Source organism: Ictidomys tridecemlineatus, chromosome 12 (genome assembly GCF_052094955.1).
Source record: "Ictidomys tridecemlineatus isolate mIctTri1 chromosome 12, mIctTri1.hap1, whole genome shotgun sequence".
In the NCBI taxonomy this organism is placed as follows: Eukaryota; Metazoa; Chordata; class Mammalia; order Rodentia; family Sciuridae; genus Ictidomys; species Ictidomys tridecemlineatus.
In genome coordinates, this window is record NC_135488.1 from 45,884,974 (window position 1) to 45,901,037 (window position 16,064).

At 45.5% G+C, this 16,064-nt stretch overlaps 1 protein-coding gene across 3 annotated transcripts in view; it reads right to left on the reverse strand.

Moving 5' to 3' along the window:
* Positions 1-16,064, reverse strand: part of Sh3rf3 (SH3 domain containing ring finger 3) — a 329,875-nt gene that overhangs the window by 116,714 nt on the left and 197,097 nt on the right. For all 3 annotated transcript variants that reach the window (XM_078028833.1, XM_078028832.1, XM_078028831.1), the window contains exon 2: positions 15,274-15,549. In XM_078028833.1, the coding sequence (XP_077884959.1) occupies positions 15,274-15,549 (276 nt within the window). The remainder of the gene's footprint in view (positions 1-15,273; positions 15,550-16,064) is intronic.

Sequence of the window (16,064 nt, forward strand, 5' to 3'; positions counted from 1 at the left end):
TACTGCTAAATAAATAAATAGAAGTGTTTACCTTGCTTTTGTGAAGAAAAAACTGATTTGCACACAATGCAACAGGAACAGATAACCTGTAAAGTGTCAGGACCTTAGCTCTCCACTACAATCACTGGCAGGGGCAACTGATACAAACAAAAACGTCCAGTTTGTCAGGTAATCATAAATTCCTGCAGTTAGGCTAACAATTAAATGACATAAATGTTCTTTGATAAGAAACAAGACAGCAACTAGGGCTTTGGGGCCTATAGTTCAATACAACCTCTGCACTGATTGTCATTGTGATCTGGTTGTGAAAGTTGTGTCAGCACACACACCATCCAATCAAAAAACGTTAATAGTGTGACTTCCAGTTTCTGACCTAGCACCTGAGAAGTGGCTCCATCTTGTAAACATGTAGAAAAGCTGAACAAACTGAAAAACCAACTGTGCTTCTCAGATCTGCAAGAGAACGGGGTCACAGGAAACCTCTGCCCCCCAAACTGCATCATCAATAGGAGCAGAAACCCAGGAATGGCCACTTCTCCAGCCACCATGCCAGGCAGGGAAACCTGACTGTGAGGCGTCAGCATGCACAAGTGTGAAGGAAAAATCTTCCAGGGGACCCAGTCACAGCAGCCTGCACCTTTGTGACTTGTACCTCCAGGAGATCCACAAGGTCCTTATGGTAAATGTTGAAGAGAAATACCCCATTGGAAGCAGGGCAGGAAAGGGAGCCACTTTGAAAGGTGCCCATGCTTGGTATTCTTCCTTACAAGGTCTGCCCTGGGGAAACTAGTTAACCAGACACAATCCTGTGAGGGTTGAGCAGAGCTAACTAATAAGCAAGGTCACAGGGACTAAGAAGAAAGATGGAGTTCGTAGCCCAGAATCACAGGCTCACAAAGACTGAGACCCGACCACAGGCCTACAGAATTCTCAGCACACCTGCACTCCGCACACCTGCACTCCGCACACCTGACCACGGTACCACTAAAGGCTATGTGTAGTTATTCCTTTTCTGAAGTACAACGTGTCTGGCCATCAAGAGAAAATGGCAAGACATACTAAGAGGCAGAGAACATGGTTTGAAAATGAAAAGCACCAGACTCAGATTCAGATATGGCAACTGATGAGGGGATTAGCAGACTGGGAATTTAAAACAATTGCAATTAAGATGCTATGGGCTCTTGTGGATAAAGTAGACAGCCTGAAAGAACAGATGGGCGATGTAAGCAGAGCAATGGATATATTCTAAGAAACACTAGTGATCAAAAACACTGCAACAGAAATGAAGACTGTGTTTGATGGGCTTATGGAGAGACAGGACATGGCTCGTCATGAGGAAAGAATCTCTGAGCTTGAGTATATCACGACAGAAACCCCCAAACAGAAAACCATGATGAAAATAAAAACACAGAACAGAACACCCAAGAACTTGAGACGAAATACCTCTAATGAGAATACCATAGAAAGAAAGAAACAAACAGGAAAGTATTTGAAATAATAAGATGGAGAATTTCTCCAAATTAATGTCAGGTATCAAAGTCACAGATCTAGGAAGCTCAGAAAACAGGATAAATGTCAGAATAACTACACTTACACCTACCATTATCAAACTAGAGGAAATTAAAAATAAAGGAAAATATAGAGTAAAAGCAAAGGGGGATAAAACTTATATGCAGAAAAAAAAATAAGAATTACATTTGACTTCTTAAAACCATGCAAGCAGAAGGAGTGTGGAGTGAAATAAGGCATTCGGAGGGAAAAAAAAAACCAAACTAACAACTTGGAATTCTATTTTCATTTCCAAAATTATCCTTCAAAAGTGAAGAAGAAATACAAACTTCTCAGAGAAACAAAAACTGAGGGAATCTGTTGCCACTACCTTGCAAGAAATATTAAAAGATACTCTGAGGTTACCGCTCAGCAGTAGAGCACTTGCCTAGCACGAGTGAGGCCCTGGGTTCAATCCTCAGCATAAAGAAATAAAATAAAGATATTGTGTCCATCGACAACTAAAAAAAAAAAAAAAGACACTCTTTAGAAAGAAGGAAAGTAAAAAGGGTTAGAAACTCAGACCTACATAAGGAAAGAAAATGTTTAACTGCTGGAGTGAAGGAATAAGTGACAGCAAAATGGACATACTGAAGATTGGACCCGGAGCTCATGCACGCTATGCAAGGGCTGTACTGCTGAGCTACAGCCTCAGCCAACTCTTCGTGTTCTTAATTGATCCAACAAATAAGAATCTGCTAAAATATCAGAAATTACGCATTTGATTATGCCTTGTTATGTGAGTGTGTCTAGATACACACTTACATATGCTTACGTATTGGGAAAATAACAGCAATGATACAAAGGGATGATAGGAAAAAGTAAAGACTATTTTGTGGCTACAAGGTACTCCCACTACCCATGAAGCAATGTATGGTTATTTGAAAGTAGACTTGGATTCGTGGTAAATGTATATTGCAAGTTCCAGGACAATGACTAAAAAAAAAAAGTAATAAGAAAGAATGCTTAATAGGATAGGAAAGGTAGCAGAATACAACAGTCACTAGTATGGCAATATATAAAAACGTGGATGTGTAACCGATGTGATTCTGCAATCTGTATTCGGGGTAAAAACGGGAGTTCATAACCCACTTGAATCAAATGTATGAAATATGATATGTCAAGAGCTTTGTAATGTTTTGAACCACCAATAAAAAAATTATAAATAAATAAATAAATTGGATATAAAAAATAAATAAATAAATAAAATTTTGTTTTATGTACAAAATAAAAAAAAAGAATGCTTAGAAAAGAGACAACATGAAAATTATTAAAAATGCTCACACAAAACCACAAAAGAGAGAAAAAGTAGAAGGCATAAAGGAGCAAAAAACAAGGGCAACATTTAATACAAATATATAATCATTAATCAATGACATGATACAAAAATTAAGAGATTGTCAGAGTGGGTCAAAAAGCAAGACCCAACTCAATGTTATCTATAAGAAACATACTTTAAATGTCAACACACAAATTTGTTAAAAGTAAATGGATGGAGGAAGATAGACAGTATTTACATTTATCAAAAGATAGCTTTCTTTATTTCAGACAGAGTTGTCTTCAGAGCAAAGAGAACCATGGGGGATTAAAGAGGGGGCACTGCATAATGACAAAGGAGTCAATTCTCCAAAAAGACAAAATCAAGTGTCAAAAGACACAAGGCAATAACTAATGGAACTGCAAGGAAAAATAGATGAATCCATTGTTATCGTGGGCGATTTTAACACTCCTGTATCAGAGATGAGCAGATCCAGCAGGCAAAAAATCAGTAAGGACATAGTTGATTTCAACAGTACCATCGATCAGCAGGATGCAATTGACATCCACAGAATACTTCATCAGACAACAGTGAATTACACATTCTTCTCAAGCTCACAGGGGCCATTCACCAAGATAGTGACATTTAGGGCCATAAAATACATCTTGACAAATTTAAAAGACTAGAAATCATAAAATTGTCTACTCTCAGACCACAGTGGAATTAAACTAGAAATGAGCTACAAAATGATAGTTTGGAAAATCCCCCAAATATTTGGAAATTTAACAACATACTTCTAAATAACATTTGGGTTAAAGGAGAAAACTCAAGAAAAATTTCAAAATGTTTTGAACGAAATAAAAAAGAAAACATAGCATACCAAAACTTGTGGGATGCAGTGAAAACAGTGATTAAAGGAAAATTTATGGCACTAGATACATATATCAGAGAAGAAGTAAAATTAATAATCTCAGCTTCCACTTTAGGACACTAGAACAAAAGAACAAGTTAAATCCAAAGTAAATAAAATAGAATACACACTAAAAATTAGGACAGAAATCAATGAAATAAAAAATTAAAAAATCAACAGAGAAGATCAATGAAACCAAAAGTGGGATCTTGAAAAGATAAATAAAATCCATAAACTTCCAGCTAGGCTAATTAAGAAATAAAGAGACAGGAAGCAAATTACTAATATCAGAAACAAGAGGTGAGATCACTACATGTCCAATGAACATTAAAAGTACAATCAAGAAATACTGAGAACGACTGTGTCCACAAGCCTGATAACCCAGACAAAAACAGAACAATTCCTTGAAAGATACAAGATGATCTAAATAAGTCTATAAAGTAGGTCTATATCCATTAAAGAAATTGAATCAGTAATAAACTTCCAACAAGTACCAGGCACAGATGGGTTCCATGCTGAATTCTACAAAAATTTAAGGAAGTAATTATACCGATTTTTTATACTCCCTTCCAGAAGAGAATAGATAAGGAAATACTTCCTAACTCATTCTATGAGGCCCAAATCACCTTAATTCCCCAATCAGGCAAAACATCACAAGAAGAGAAAACTATAAACCTATGTCTTTAATGAACATGGACAAAAAACCTTCAACAAAATCTTAGCAAATCAAGTCCATGAACAAGTGGGATTTATCCCAGGCATGCAAGGTGAAAATCAATTCATGCAATTCACCACATTCATAGGCTCAAGAAGAAAACCCCTCGCTCATATCCATAAACTCAGAAGAGAGTTTGACAAAAATCCAACATCCATTCATGATAAAAACCCTCAGAAAACTAGAAATAGAAAGGAACTTCCTCAACTTGACAAAAAACAGTCTTTTAAAAAACTTACAGCTAATATTATCTTTAGTGGTGAAAAAATTGAAACTTTTCCATTAGAATCAGGGATGAGGCAAGATATAGCTTCTTACCATTTCTTTTCAACATTGTATGGAAAAATCATAGCTAAGGCAGTATGAAAATGAAATGAAAGGTGTACAGATTGGGAAAGAAGAAATAGAACTATTCTTGTTTGCAGATGACATGATTCTCTAGGTAGGAAATCTGACAGAGAGTCATTTATCCCAAACAGCTTTAAAAAAAAAAAAAAAGAAAAGAAAATCTGACAGAGTCAAGAAAAAAACTTTTGAAATAAATAAGTGACAGGTTGCAGGATATAAGGTTAATATAAGAAAGTGGTTGCTTTCCTGTACACTAGCAATGAACAAGTAGAATTTAAAATAAAAGCACAATACCATTTTATATGGCCACCCCACAAATTAAATACTTAGATATGAATCTAACAAAATATGGGCAAGATTTATATAAGAAAGGAGCTCAGTGGTATAGTGCCTGCCTTGCATGTGTGAGGCACCGGGTTCGCTCCTCAGTATCACATAAAAACAGAGATATTGTATACATCTACAACTAAAAAAAAATAAAGTTATGAAAATCTGATGAAAGAAATCAAAGAAGAACTAAATAAATGGAGACATATTGTAAGTTTATGGATGGTCACAATGTCAATTGTTCCTAAGTTCATCTATACTTTCAATGTGACCCCATCAAAATATCAGCAGGTGATTTTATGAAAATTGAGAAACTGATTCTAAAGTTCCTATGGAGAAGCGAAAGACTCAGAATAGCCAACCCAGAATTGAAGGAGAAAAACAAAGACTGATAGGCCTGATCTTAAGACTTAAAGTTGTGGAGACAGTGTGGCATTGTTGAAAGAACAGACAGACAGATCAGTGGAACAGACACAGAGCACCCAGAAATACACCCACATCGATACAGTCAACCTCTGACAGCAAAGGAAAAGCAATGGAGAAAAGATGGTTTTTCAAAAGATGATACTGGAAAAACTGGATATGTTGCAAGAAAAAAAAATTTAAAAAAAGAAAAGCACAGACCTGACACCCTTCACAAAACCTAAGTCAAAATGAATCCCAGACGTCAATGTAAAATGTAAAACTACATAAGCCCTAGACGATGATGTAGAAGAACATCTATATAACCTTAGATTGGGCGATAACTTTTTTTTTTATCAGTCCTGGAAACTGAACCCAGGGGAACTTTACCACTGAGCTACATCCCCAGCCTTTTTTATTCTTTGAGACAGGATCTCGCTAAGTTTCTTAGGCCCTTGCTTAGTTGCTGAGGCTGGCCTTAAATTTGTGATCCTCTTGTCTCGGCCTCCTGAGTGGTTAGGATTAGAGGTGTGCTTGGCTTACAATGACTTTTTGTAGACAACATCAAAGGTACCATCCATGAAAGAATCGATAAGCTAGGCTTCAGTAAACTTAATACCTTGGACTCTGCAAAAGACAATGACAAGAGAATGAGAAAACAGGCCACAGACTGGGAGGAAGCATTTGTAAAAGACGATGACAAAGGACTATCATTCAAAATACACAAAAGACTCTTAAAATTCAAAATAAGAAAAAAATAACCTGATTTAAAAATGCATCAAAAACCTTAACAGGCATTCTCCAAAATATAGAGATGGTAAATAAAAATATGAAAATATGCTCCATGTCGTATGTCTTCCAGGAAATGAAAATTAAACTAGGAGATACCACCACACACTGATCAGAATGGCCAAAATTCAGAACCTAGAGAGTACCAAATGCTGGCAAGGATGTGAAGCCTTAGCAACTCTCTTTCATGGATGGTGAGAATATACAGCCACGTGGTGGCAGGATCCGCAGATTCCTTATTCAGCTGAGCTGGGAGGACACGGGGGCCCAGGGAGCTGGCCACTCTTCATAAAGATAAGGAGCTAACTTTGCCTATGAATGTTTAGGAAGGTTTCCCACAGGTCTGCCTCTGACCCAAACTTACACAATGGGGACAGTCCCCAAAGAGGACCACATGAGTGCTGGCAATGAAAAAAAGCCACTCTGGTGTGCTGCCAGTATGAATTCTGGTGTGTTCTGGAATCAGTAAGGGCTCCTCTAGGTCCCAGGCCAAGTTTTCCATTGGCTGGATCACAACAGGTCTTCCAGTTGGTTGTCATGTTTCAAACACCAGTGCTTCCAGAGTGACAAGGAAGGAGGAAACAGTATTCTGCAGACTCTTTGGTACGTGGAGAAACACCTACTTAAGATTCCACGAAGATGGCAAAGGTTCACAGCCGAGCTTTTAGCAGACCTTCATGGAGAAGGGCACCCCTGGGATGCCCACTCTCTCTCCTCACAGGCATCCAAACAAAATGGTGGCTCATGGTTGCCATGGACAGAGTCATGCTGGGTGACATGCAGGGACAGAAGAGGCCAAGTAGAGGCCAAGTAGAGCTGTGCTCTATGTCATAGGTTGACACCCATATTCTAGAAAGGATCAGAGAGTAAACATTTTAGGATTTGTGGGCTGACTACTCAACTCTGCCTTTGAAGCGTAAGTGCTGCTGATTACATAAATAAATGATCATGGCTGCAGACCAATAAAACTTTATTTTTAAAAAAAAAGGTGGCAGCAGGATTTAGACAACGCATCCTAATTTATCAGTCTCTGCCTGCTGTAGATGAGCAGACCAAACCAAACTGGACACCCAAGACATCACTGCTGGGTGAATTAGACATGCTTCTGGGTTAATACGGCCGCATTCAAGGATTTTATGAATGAGAATTGCTTCCAGGACATCATTTCCCTTTCAGAGGCAAAACTCCATTTCGTTTGCAGGTTTCATGTCAAGTGCTCATTACTCACTGTGGGCCAGTAGACTCCATATGCTGTTTTCCCTATTCCCTGATATTTCCAAGTTTTTGAACACACACCAAATGCTATTGCCGTATGGCTATGGCTCGCCTTGGCATTCAGGTGGTCCCTGGGTGGTCCTAAATGATTTTAAGTTTGGGCTATGAACACAAAGTAGTTCATACAAAAAGACTATGCTGCCCTTCTTCCCCAGGCTTGATGGGGGAATAGATGTGTAAAGGACTTGGGTGACACTATCAGACCCCTGATCTATAAGGGGCATTTACCTGTGTTTTTAATTCATTTGCCTATCTCCTCCCAAGTCTGTGTTCATTTCCACCTGGGAAAAAAGAAAGCCGAAAAGACAGATGGGCCCCTGTTAAGAACAGCAGCTGAGGGTCGGAGCACAGACAGCTGACCCTCCTGCCCTTTCTGGGCTGACTGCGGGTGGCCGGCACAACACACTGCCCCTCCACGCGGCCTTTCAGGTTACAGCTTGGTGAATTTCATCGCTCACATCAAGCATTTCGGGGCTCAGCCTGAAATCACAGGAGCTGAAACTTTGGAGATTTGGAGAATCCAAGCCCCTAATATTTTATTCTCCTAAATCCAAGGCTCCTAATAGTTCACGCTCAGCTTATCATTTTTTTTCTTCTGAGTATTAGGGTTGGCACCCAGGGACACCCTACTACTGAGCTACATCTCCAGCCCTTTTTACTCTTTATTTTGAGATAGGGTCTTGCTAAATAGCCCAAGCTGGCCTCAAGCTTGCCGTTCACGTGCTTAGCCACCTGTGACGCTGTGTGTCGACATCACATGTGCAACTCCTGGAGACGGTTCCCAAAGAGGGTATGAAGACCCTACAGCCTTCTCTCCTGGAGGCCACAAAACTTCCTTACGTCTGCTCTCTCCTGCAGCCAAAACGTTTCTAAGAAGCAGGAAGAAACCAGAGCCCAGAGATGGCCTTAGGTGACACCTGGCTGCCATCGGTCTCATGGGTCTGTTTGAGTACAGGATCCCATGTGCTCCCAACCCTGCTGCAGTCTGACTGTGACCCGGCTCTGCCACAGGCAGCAGGCCACAAACGGAGTTCTCAAACCATTCTATCTTTCAGACAGAAGGGAAGCTTTTAAAAAGGTAAAGCTCAGAAATACCTTAGTCTTTTTTTCCCCCTCCCCTGAGAAATGACACAGAATCGTGCCTCTGATCACTTCTGCCTTTTGTAGTAAGACTTCCTGGAATCCTTGGCGGCCACTGACCCCCCAGAGCAGGCCAGCCCTGTGGCCTCAGTCCTGGTGCTGGTCCTGGTCCTGCTGCCATCTCAGCAGCTATGACTTTCCAGATGGCTTGCTCACCTGTGTGAACGCCAGAGGCTGCCATGGGCCCAAGGCCACTCAAAGCGAGGCAGAGGACACCTCTGGGCTGGAAGGAACCTTCAGTCACAGCGTGGGCCCAGGAGAGAGGGAAGAGGTCAGAGGTCAAACCCTCTGGGTGCTTGGAGCTACCCTACTGCACATACACACATGCCCAGGACGGCCTCTCCTGTCTGTCCATCCACTGTCAGTCATGGGCACATGAGGATGGGACTTTGGGGTGCTTACCTCGCTACCTGGCACCAAGCTGGCACCTGGAACACAACCAGGGCTCGGTATGTCTGGAGAGTGAATGAATGGGCCAAGGACCAAGGATTGGAAGAAGTGGACACTCTGACAGCAAGACCCTGACTCAGGCCATGCAGAGCATTGTCAGCTTCGTGGTCAGATATATGTCCATTGTCCCTCCTGGGTGTCCCGTGCTGGGGATGGGCAGTAAGTGATCATGACCCGCCTTCAGGGCTAGGTTACAAACACCTGTATCTCGGGAGGAGAAGGGTAGAGCGCAAAGTATACAAGGCCCCATCCCACAGGGTGGGGCACGCCTAGCGAGGACAAAGGCCTTGCTGTGAATGTGCGAAGGAGACGCACAGGCCCTGGGGACTCAGTGGTCCCTGGGAAGGGAAAACCATCAGGAGCCCACAGTAGCCAGGCAAGGTCAGAGGCCAGCAGTAAAAGGTCTGTAAGAGGGTGCAGGTCCCAGGTCCTGGAGCCAGTGTAGGCTGGGCCAGTGACTCAAGGGGAGATGGGAACCATGGAGAATCCTGAGTAGAGGCACCTACCGTATGACGCAACCTTGAAGTCACCCCATCCACCCAAGGAGAACAGGCTGAGGCGCCTGCAGGGAGCAGAGCTGGGGCAGGGCCGGGCTTCCTGGCTCATCCACGGGAGAAGCTCCTGTTCTGCATGCAGGGGACATATTCTAACAAAGCTTCAGATTTAGTTCAAGCTTCACCTGCAAACCAAGACTGCAAACACTTCCTTAAACCCTGCCTGATGTCAAAAGAAGAAGCCGGGCTGGGTGTCCAGCAGCTGCCACCAGGCTGCCTCGTCCACTCCCACTGTCCCTCTCCCCTCATTCCCCTGAGTTGGGCAGTCAGAAAAATCACTTCCTTCCTGGGAGGCACAGCAGGCACAAGGAGGAAGCTATGGGATGACTGCTGAGTCAGGAAGGAGGACTCCCCCTGGTAAGGAGCACGGGCCCCTTTGAGTGTCCCTGGTAACGGTTTGTTAGGGATGGCCTCCAGGGACACCCTACTCCTGAGCTACACCCCCAGCCCTTTCTACTTTTTATTTTGAGATAAGGTCTTGCTGAATTGCCCAAGCTGGCCTCCAGCTTGCTGTTCTCCTGCTCAGCTGCCTGAGTCAATAGGATTCCAGGCATGTGCCACCACACGTGGCCCCAATAACTTTTTCAGGGTACAAAGCCAAGTGAGAGGTGTCATGGTTTAGATATGAGGTAAAACCCCAAAATCTCATGTTGGATAATATAGGAATGTTCAGAGGTGAGATGACTAGATTTAGAGACCTGTGACATAAGAAGTGGATTAATCCATTTGATGGATTAATCATCTGAATGGACTACTGGGTGGTAATGGTAGACAGGTGGAGTGTGGCTGGAGGAGGTACATTATTGGAGGCATGTCTTTGGGGATTATATTTTGTCCCTCACTCCTCTCTTGCTGTCTGTTTCCTACCTGCCATGAGTTAATGAGCAGTCTCCTTCGCCATACCTTTCCGCCATGAGGTTCTGCCTTACCCCAAGGCCCAGAGCAATGCAGTAAGCTGACCAGAGGCTCAAATCTCATGAGCCCAACAAAATTTTCCTCTTCTAGGCTGTTTTTTTTTTTCAGTATTTTGGTCACAGTGATGAAAAGCTAACACAGGGTGCTCAGGAGGGAGGAGAGAGTGGTTAGTAAGCCCCGCTCTTTTTGGGGCTCATCTCGCTTTGAGTCATGGAAAAAGCAGAAGGCAAAAATTCTTGAGTCTTTCCAACCTGGAAAGCATCCCAATTCCCACTTAGGAGGAAGCAGGGATGACAGAGTGGTCCAGAGGCCGGCCCAGTTGGCTGGCTCTGCTGGCCATGGAGCAATGGTGCCAATACAAGGGGCTGGCCCATTTCACACCCTGAGTAAACCTCTCCAAGACTCGGCCACCAGGAAAGTAAGAGCGCAGCAGAGCAGCCCTGGAAATCCTCAGCTGTGCATGCAGTATGTGTCTTACGAAGACATTTATGTTCTGTGAGTAAGTTATAAGCACAACCACAACTTTTCCTGAACCAGGAAGAAAATATTCATGGGAAAACCTATTTGAGCTCTGTTTTTCCAATTCCTTTGCTCCCCTAATCCCAATATCAACCCAATTTTATAGTGAAAAAGAGCTTCAAAGACTAAGTAAATGCCCCCAAAGTCACTATACAAGAAGAGTGATTTGGACTTAACATCTGACTTGAGAACCCAAACTCTGTCTGCATTTGAGTTTTGCCCATCTAAGTTTATCCCCTGGGTCAGAGAACATCATCTGGGATTCATGCTGGATTGGCTTACAAAGGAGAGAGCTCTGCTTTCTGTTGTTGTTGTTGTTGTTGTTGTTACTGGGGATTGGACCCAGGGGGCATGTAACCACTGAGCCACATCCCAGTCTGTTTTTTTATTTTTTGAGACAGAGTCTCAATAAATTGCTGAGGTTGGCTTTGAACTTGTGATCCTTCTGCCTCTGCCTCCTCGGGGGCTGCTGGGAGTACTGGGTGTGCCATCATGCCTGGCATGCCTCTGTGCTTTTGATACATGGTGGTTAAACACTCAGGGGATGACTTTAAGGAGGTCACATGGGAGGAGCTTATGGAGACACCAACGGTGTTTGTCAGATTTGTCAACCTAAAGCATCCTTTTGGCCCTGCGGGTTGGGAATAGGCAAGGGAATGAGAGGTGAGGGCCCCCAGCATAGCTCTCTCCTCACATGGCAACACTGTGCGGAGTTGGGGTGACCTGGCAAGCCTAGGACCCTCTGTAGTCAGGTGCAAAAGTGGTTCTGTGAGTGGCCAGGCCCTGCCTTTGAGGATTCCTGGATATTGCAGAGGATATCCATAAGGCGGGCCAAGCCCTTCAGAGCCACAGTCCCCTAGTGATGCTGACATTCTTGTTAACAGAGAGTTACATAGTAGGGACTCAAGAAACATTAAAAGGAAATAAGAGACTGGGATTAAACTGACAAAATACAAATGGCATTCACCTTGCCCTGTGTAGGCCAAGCCCGAAGCTCAGCTCTGTACTTAGATCGTGTATCCCTGACCCCATAGACTGGGCACTGGTGTACTGACATGAAGTCAAGCCACTTTGGACCAGCAAGGTTAAGTGTCTTCCTAAAGCCACCAGAGCACATCCCTGGGTCGCCATCTGCACAGGTGCCTCTCCACGAAGCCCAGCCCCGCTGTGGACCAGAAGGCACAGGAGAAGAGGAGCTGCGGGCAGCTCTCCTGAGCCCTGTGGACAGGACCTGCCCTAGTCTTTGTGTTTGCACAAGCCCAGCTTTGTGGAGTGGGACTACTGAGAAGTCATAAAATGTGCTTTTTCTATCTGCTTCACAAAAGGTAATTATTCATTCTCTTCTTAAATAAAACAAAGACTGGTTTTAGAACGACTTTAATTGAATGCCATTTTAACAGGACTATTCAGCATTGAAGGTAAAAAATCTACCTTTGGTTCACCTGCTTCATGTCTCCTCCAAGTGCCTCCAATCGAGCACAATGATGTGCTTTAGAGGACAGTCGGCACCGTTTGTACAGACCCCGTCCCTACAGATGCCAGGAAGGAACATATCCAAAGGACAAACTGGTCTCTGGAGGTAAACCGGCTGGCACTGGCCAGAGAAGCTGAAGGACGAGTGCCCGGGGTCACCTGGAGTGTGAGTGAGTGGGGGTTGTTAGGACAGTGGCCATGTGGGTCTCGGCGTTGTCCCAGGCCCTGCCAATGAACAGGGCCAGGTGCCCCCACTGGAGGGAGACCTCAGGAGACTCTGGCACACAACAGGAAACAGAGATCAAGTGGAGGGGCAGTCCTGAGGAGCTGCCATGTCTTCCAGAGCCTGGATAGGGGGACATTTAGAACCGAGAGGTGCCCGTGGAGCAGGACAGTTATTAAGGTTGCTGTCCCCTCTCCCACATTTCACTCTGTGGGTTCCAGGACTACAGTGATGGTGGGAAAATGGGGATGTGGAGCATGGTGGGAGGCGGGTGTCGGAGCATGAATATCTCTGAGAATCGCATCCAGGGGTCTCTGATTCTCCATAGGAACCCAAGAGATTCAAGAAAAGAAAGTCGTTATGAATTCAAGAAAAGTCCGCCCCTGTAGGAACTGTCATTGCCTCCAAGTGACAGGAAAGCCCAGACCCTCTCAGGGCTGGCACCTCTGCTCCTCCACCTCAAGGTCACCTTGAAGAGGCCCTGCATGACAATGCTTGCCTTGGGGACAGACTGCAGCTCACACAGCTGTGCACCCCCAAACATGCTGAGCCCAGAGTAAGTCCAAGCCGAATGCAGCTGCAAGGTGTCCCTGAGGACTGATGTGATGTCTCCCTTGAAGTTTTGAATGGACTCTTTGGGAATTTGGGACTCTCTGGAAATCATTGGGAATCTGGAGATCCTCACTACATGCTTCCAGGCATGATCCAGCCCAGCTCATCATCCTCTGAAGTCGGCGTTTGCACACTTAATTCTCTTGAATTGCCTGTGGCCTGGGTTTCCCCAAGCCCAAGACTTCAGGCTCCGGAGTGTGCAGGGAGCCCGCCTGTCCTTGGACACAGCACAGTGCGCAACATGGAACCAGGTCCTGCAGGTTTTGTAGAATAAGTGGGCAAACGTCCCTTTGACTTTTTGTCCACAGGGCTCTGGTCTTTACCTGGAGTCGAGTGTCCTGGCCAGAGGCCCCCAGAATGGAAAAGGCTGTGGCAATGGTAGGCAAGGCAGACATGCGCTTCTACGGGGACAAACTGGACCAGCCTGGAAGCTCCCAGACTCTGAAGCTGTTCACAGTGAGTTCTCCTGACCCAGAATTTCCTCTGAGGAAGCCCTGGGAGGAGGGCCTTGACCTTGGTGGTTTCTGTCATTGGAGTCAGCTGAGCCTGAAACAGTTCTGGTGCCTATCTTCTTAGCAAGGCCATCGCTGGATACTGTGAGGTCACAAGTGACACCACAGAGGATCAGCAGCCCCCAGGGTCCTCTGAGGACTGATTCTCCAGAGTCCACTGGGCAGAGAAGCAAGCAAGGTACCTTGGGAAGCCTGCCACTCAGAGAGAAAGAGAGAGAAAGAGAGAGAGAGAGAAGGGAGGGGGGGTGCTGCCGGCTTCCTGGGAAGCTGCCCCAGCCACATGACAATGGGAATTAGCATCTGAACACCTTGATGAAAGAAAGGAAGAAAGAGTTGGATTCCCTGAATGAAAAATAGATTATTCACTGTCAGGACGAACAATAGAACAAGACATAAATAGCAGCCGGGCAAGGACATGCCAATTTTGCTCAAAAAAAAAATGGTGTGCATGGCACTTCTGTAGCCCTCCCTGGAGCTGCGGTGCCACAGCTATGTTCTGCACCCGCAGATGGGGCGGTGGGAAGGAGGGAGAATCACAGTGGCCGCCAGGAATTGGGGAGAATAGGGGCCTCAAAGAGAAAGGTAGGATTAGAGCTCTGGGATGTACCACTGGGGAGGGCAGCGGTGGGCAGTGGGGGAAGAACAGGCAGACAGAACAAGACAAGGAGAGAGGAGAGAGCACCACTAGAGAGCAAGGATCCCCTGGGAACCCGGCGAGGGGTAGGGATAAACTGTGCACGTGTGGTCAGGCACTGGGAGTAGAAACTAATCAACAGGAACTCCAAGGCAGCCAAAACCAGGCCCTCTGCACAACTCCATGGGCAAATATATTTTCTGGCCCTGACTATTTCAAACAGTTGCCCCCGCCCGGCCTGGCCTGCCTGCGGGATGGGCTAGGAGGCCCTGCTTTGGCGTCAGCTATCACATCCCAGGGAGCTGCCCCGGGTCTGTGCAGCAGTCTCTCTGATACCCCATGTATCCTCGACACTCACTTCCCTGCACTGGAATTAAAATCATGACTTGGGGCAACAGGAGTCCTGCTCCTGATGCTGATGGCAGGTCACAGGGTGTCGTGCTCCTGTGCCAGCTGTGGGTGGACCAAGTGTCTGCTGGTGCCATCTCATGTCATTCAACAGAAACTCCGTGAAGCACATGCAGCCAGTACCGGTCCTGGAGGAGGCACAGAGCAGGAGGCTGCATCCTTTACCCTGGGCCTCAGGGAGGAGCCAGGGCTCACACTCACTGGGAAGGTGCTGCCCTGGCTCTGGGTGGGCACAGAGGCCGACAGCAGGGCTCTCCTTACCTTGGTGAAGGTCAGACAGTCCTTGTCTTGGTCTCTGTCCTTCATCTCGAAATCATACAGTGCCTTGCCCTGGGGCGGGGCCTGCGGCAAGGGCCGGACACACTGGATGTAGCTGGCTGGCAGGAAGCCGTGTGTGCCGTGCAGCTCCCCGTGGTACCAGTTCTCATCCACCTTGCGCCGCAGGATGATGATGTCCCCCTTGTTGAACTTCAGGTCACCAGGTTCTTTTCCCTCGTAGCTGTACAGGGCCTTGCCATAGGGCAGCTGGGATAGGTTCTGGAAGCAGAAGATAACATGTGGTTACTGGAAACGGCCCTTCCTGATGTTGGGGGGCCTGCATGGGCAGCCTGGGATTCTGAGGGGCTTTTCTGAGTCTTGGGGGTGTTGAGAACACGCTGCAAGTGGAAAATACTTCAAAGGTACAGACAGCCTGTCACAGGAGCACACAAGCACACAGTGAGACCAGAGGGTCCTGGCCATGGGAGTCCCCCTCTAAATGGTACCATGAGGACCAGGCATGATCTCTAATCTTTTACAAAGACCAACTCACTTGCACTGAAAGGTTCTGAAGGAAGCAATTACCCTCCTCTACAGAAGAGGAATCTGAGGCACCAGGACAGAGGGTAACTTGCCCAGGACCCACCCTTAGGAGTGGTAGGTTGATTGGAGCCAGGTGGTCGGGGCTGCAGAATGCTCCTACTCATTACTCTGTGCTGAACCTTTCCCCACTGGGTGCTGTTTTTCAGGAAATTTTGTCTAAAAGCTACCAGATTTCCTACAAGTATGACCCA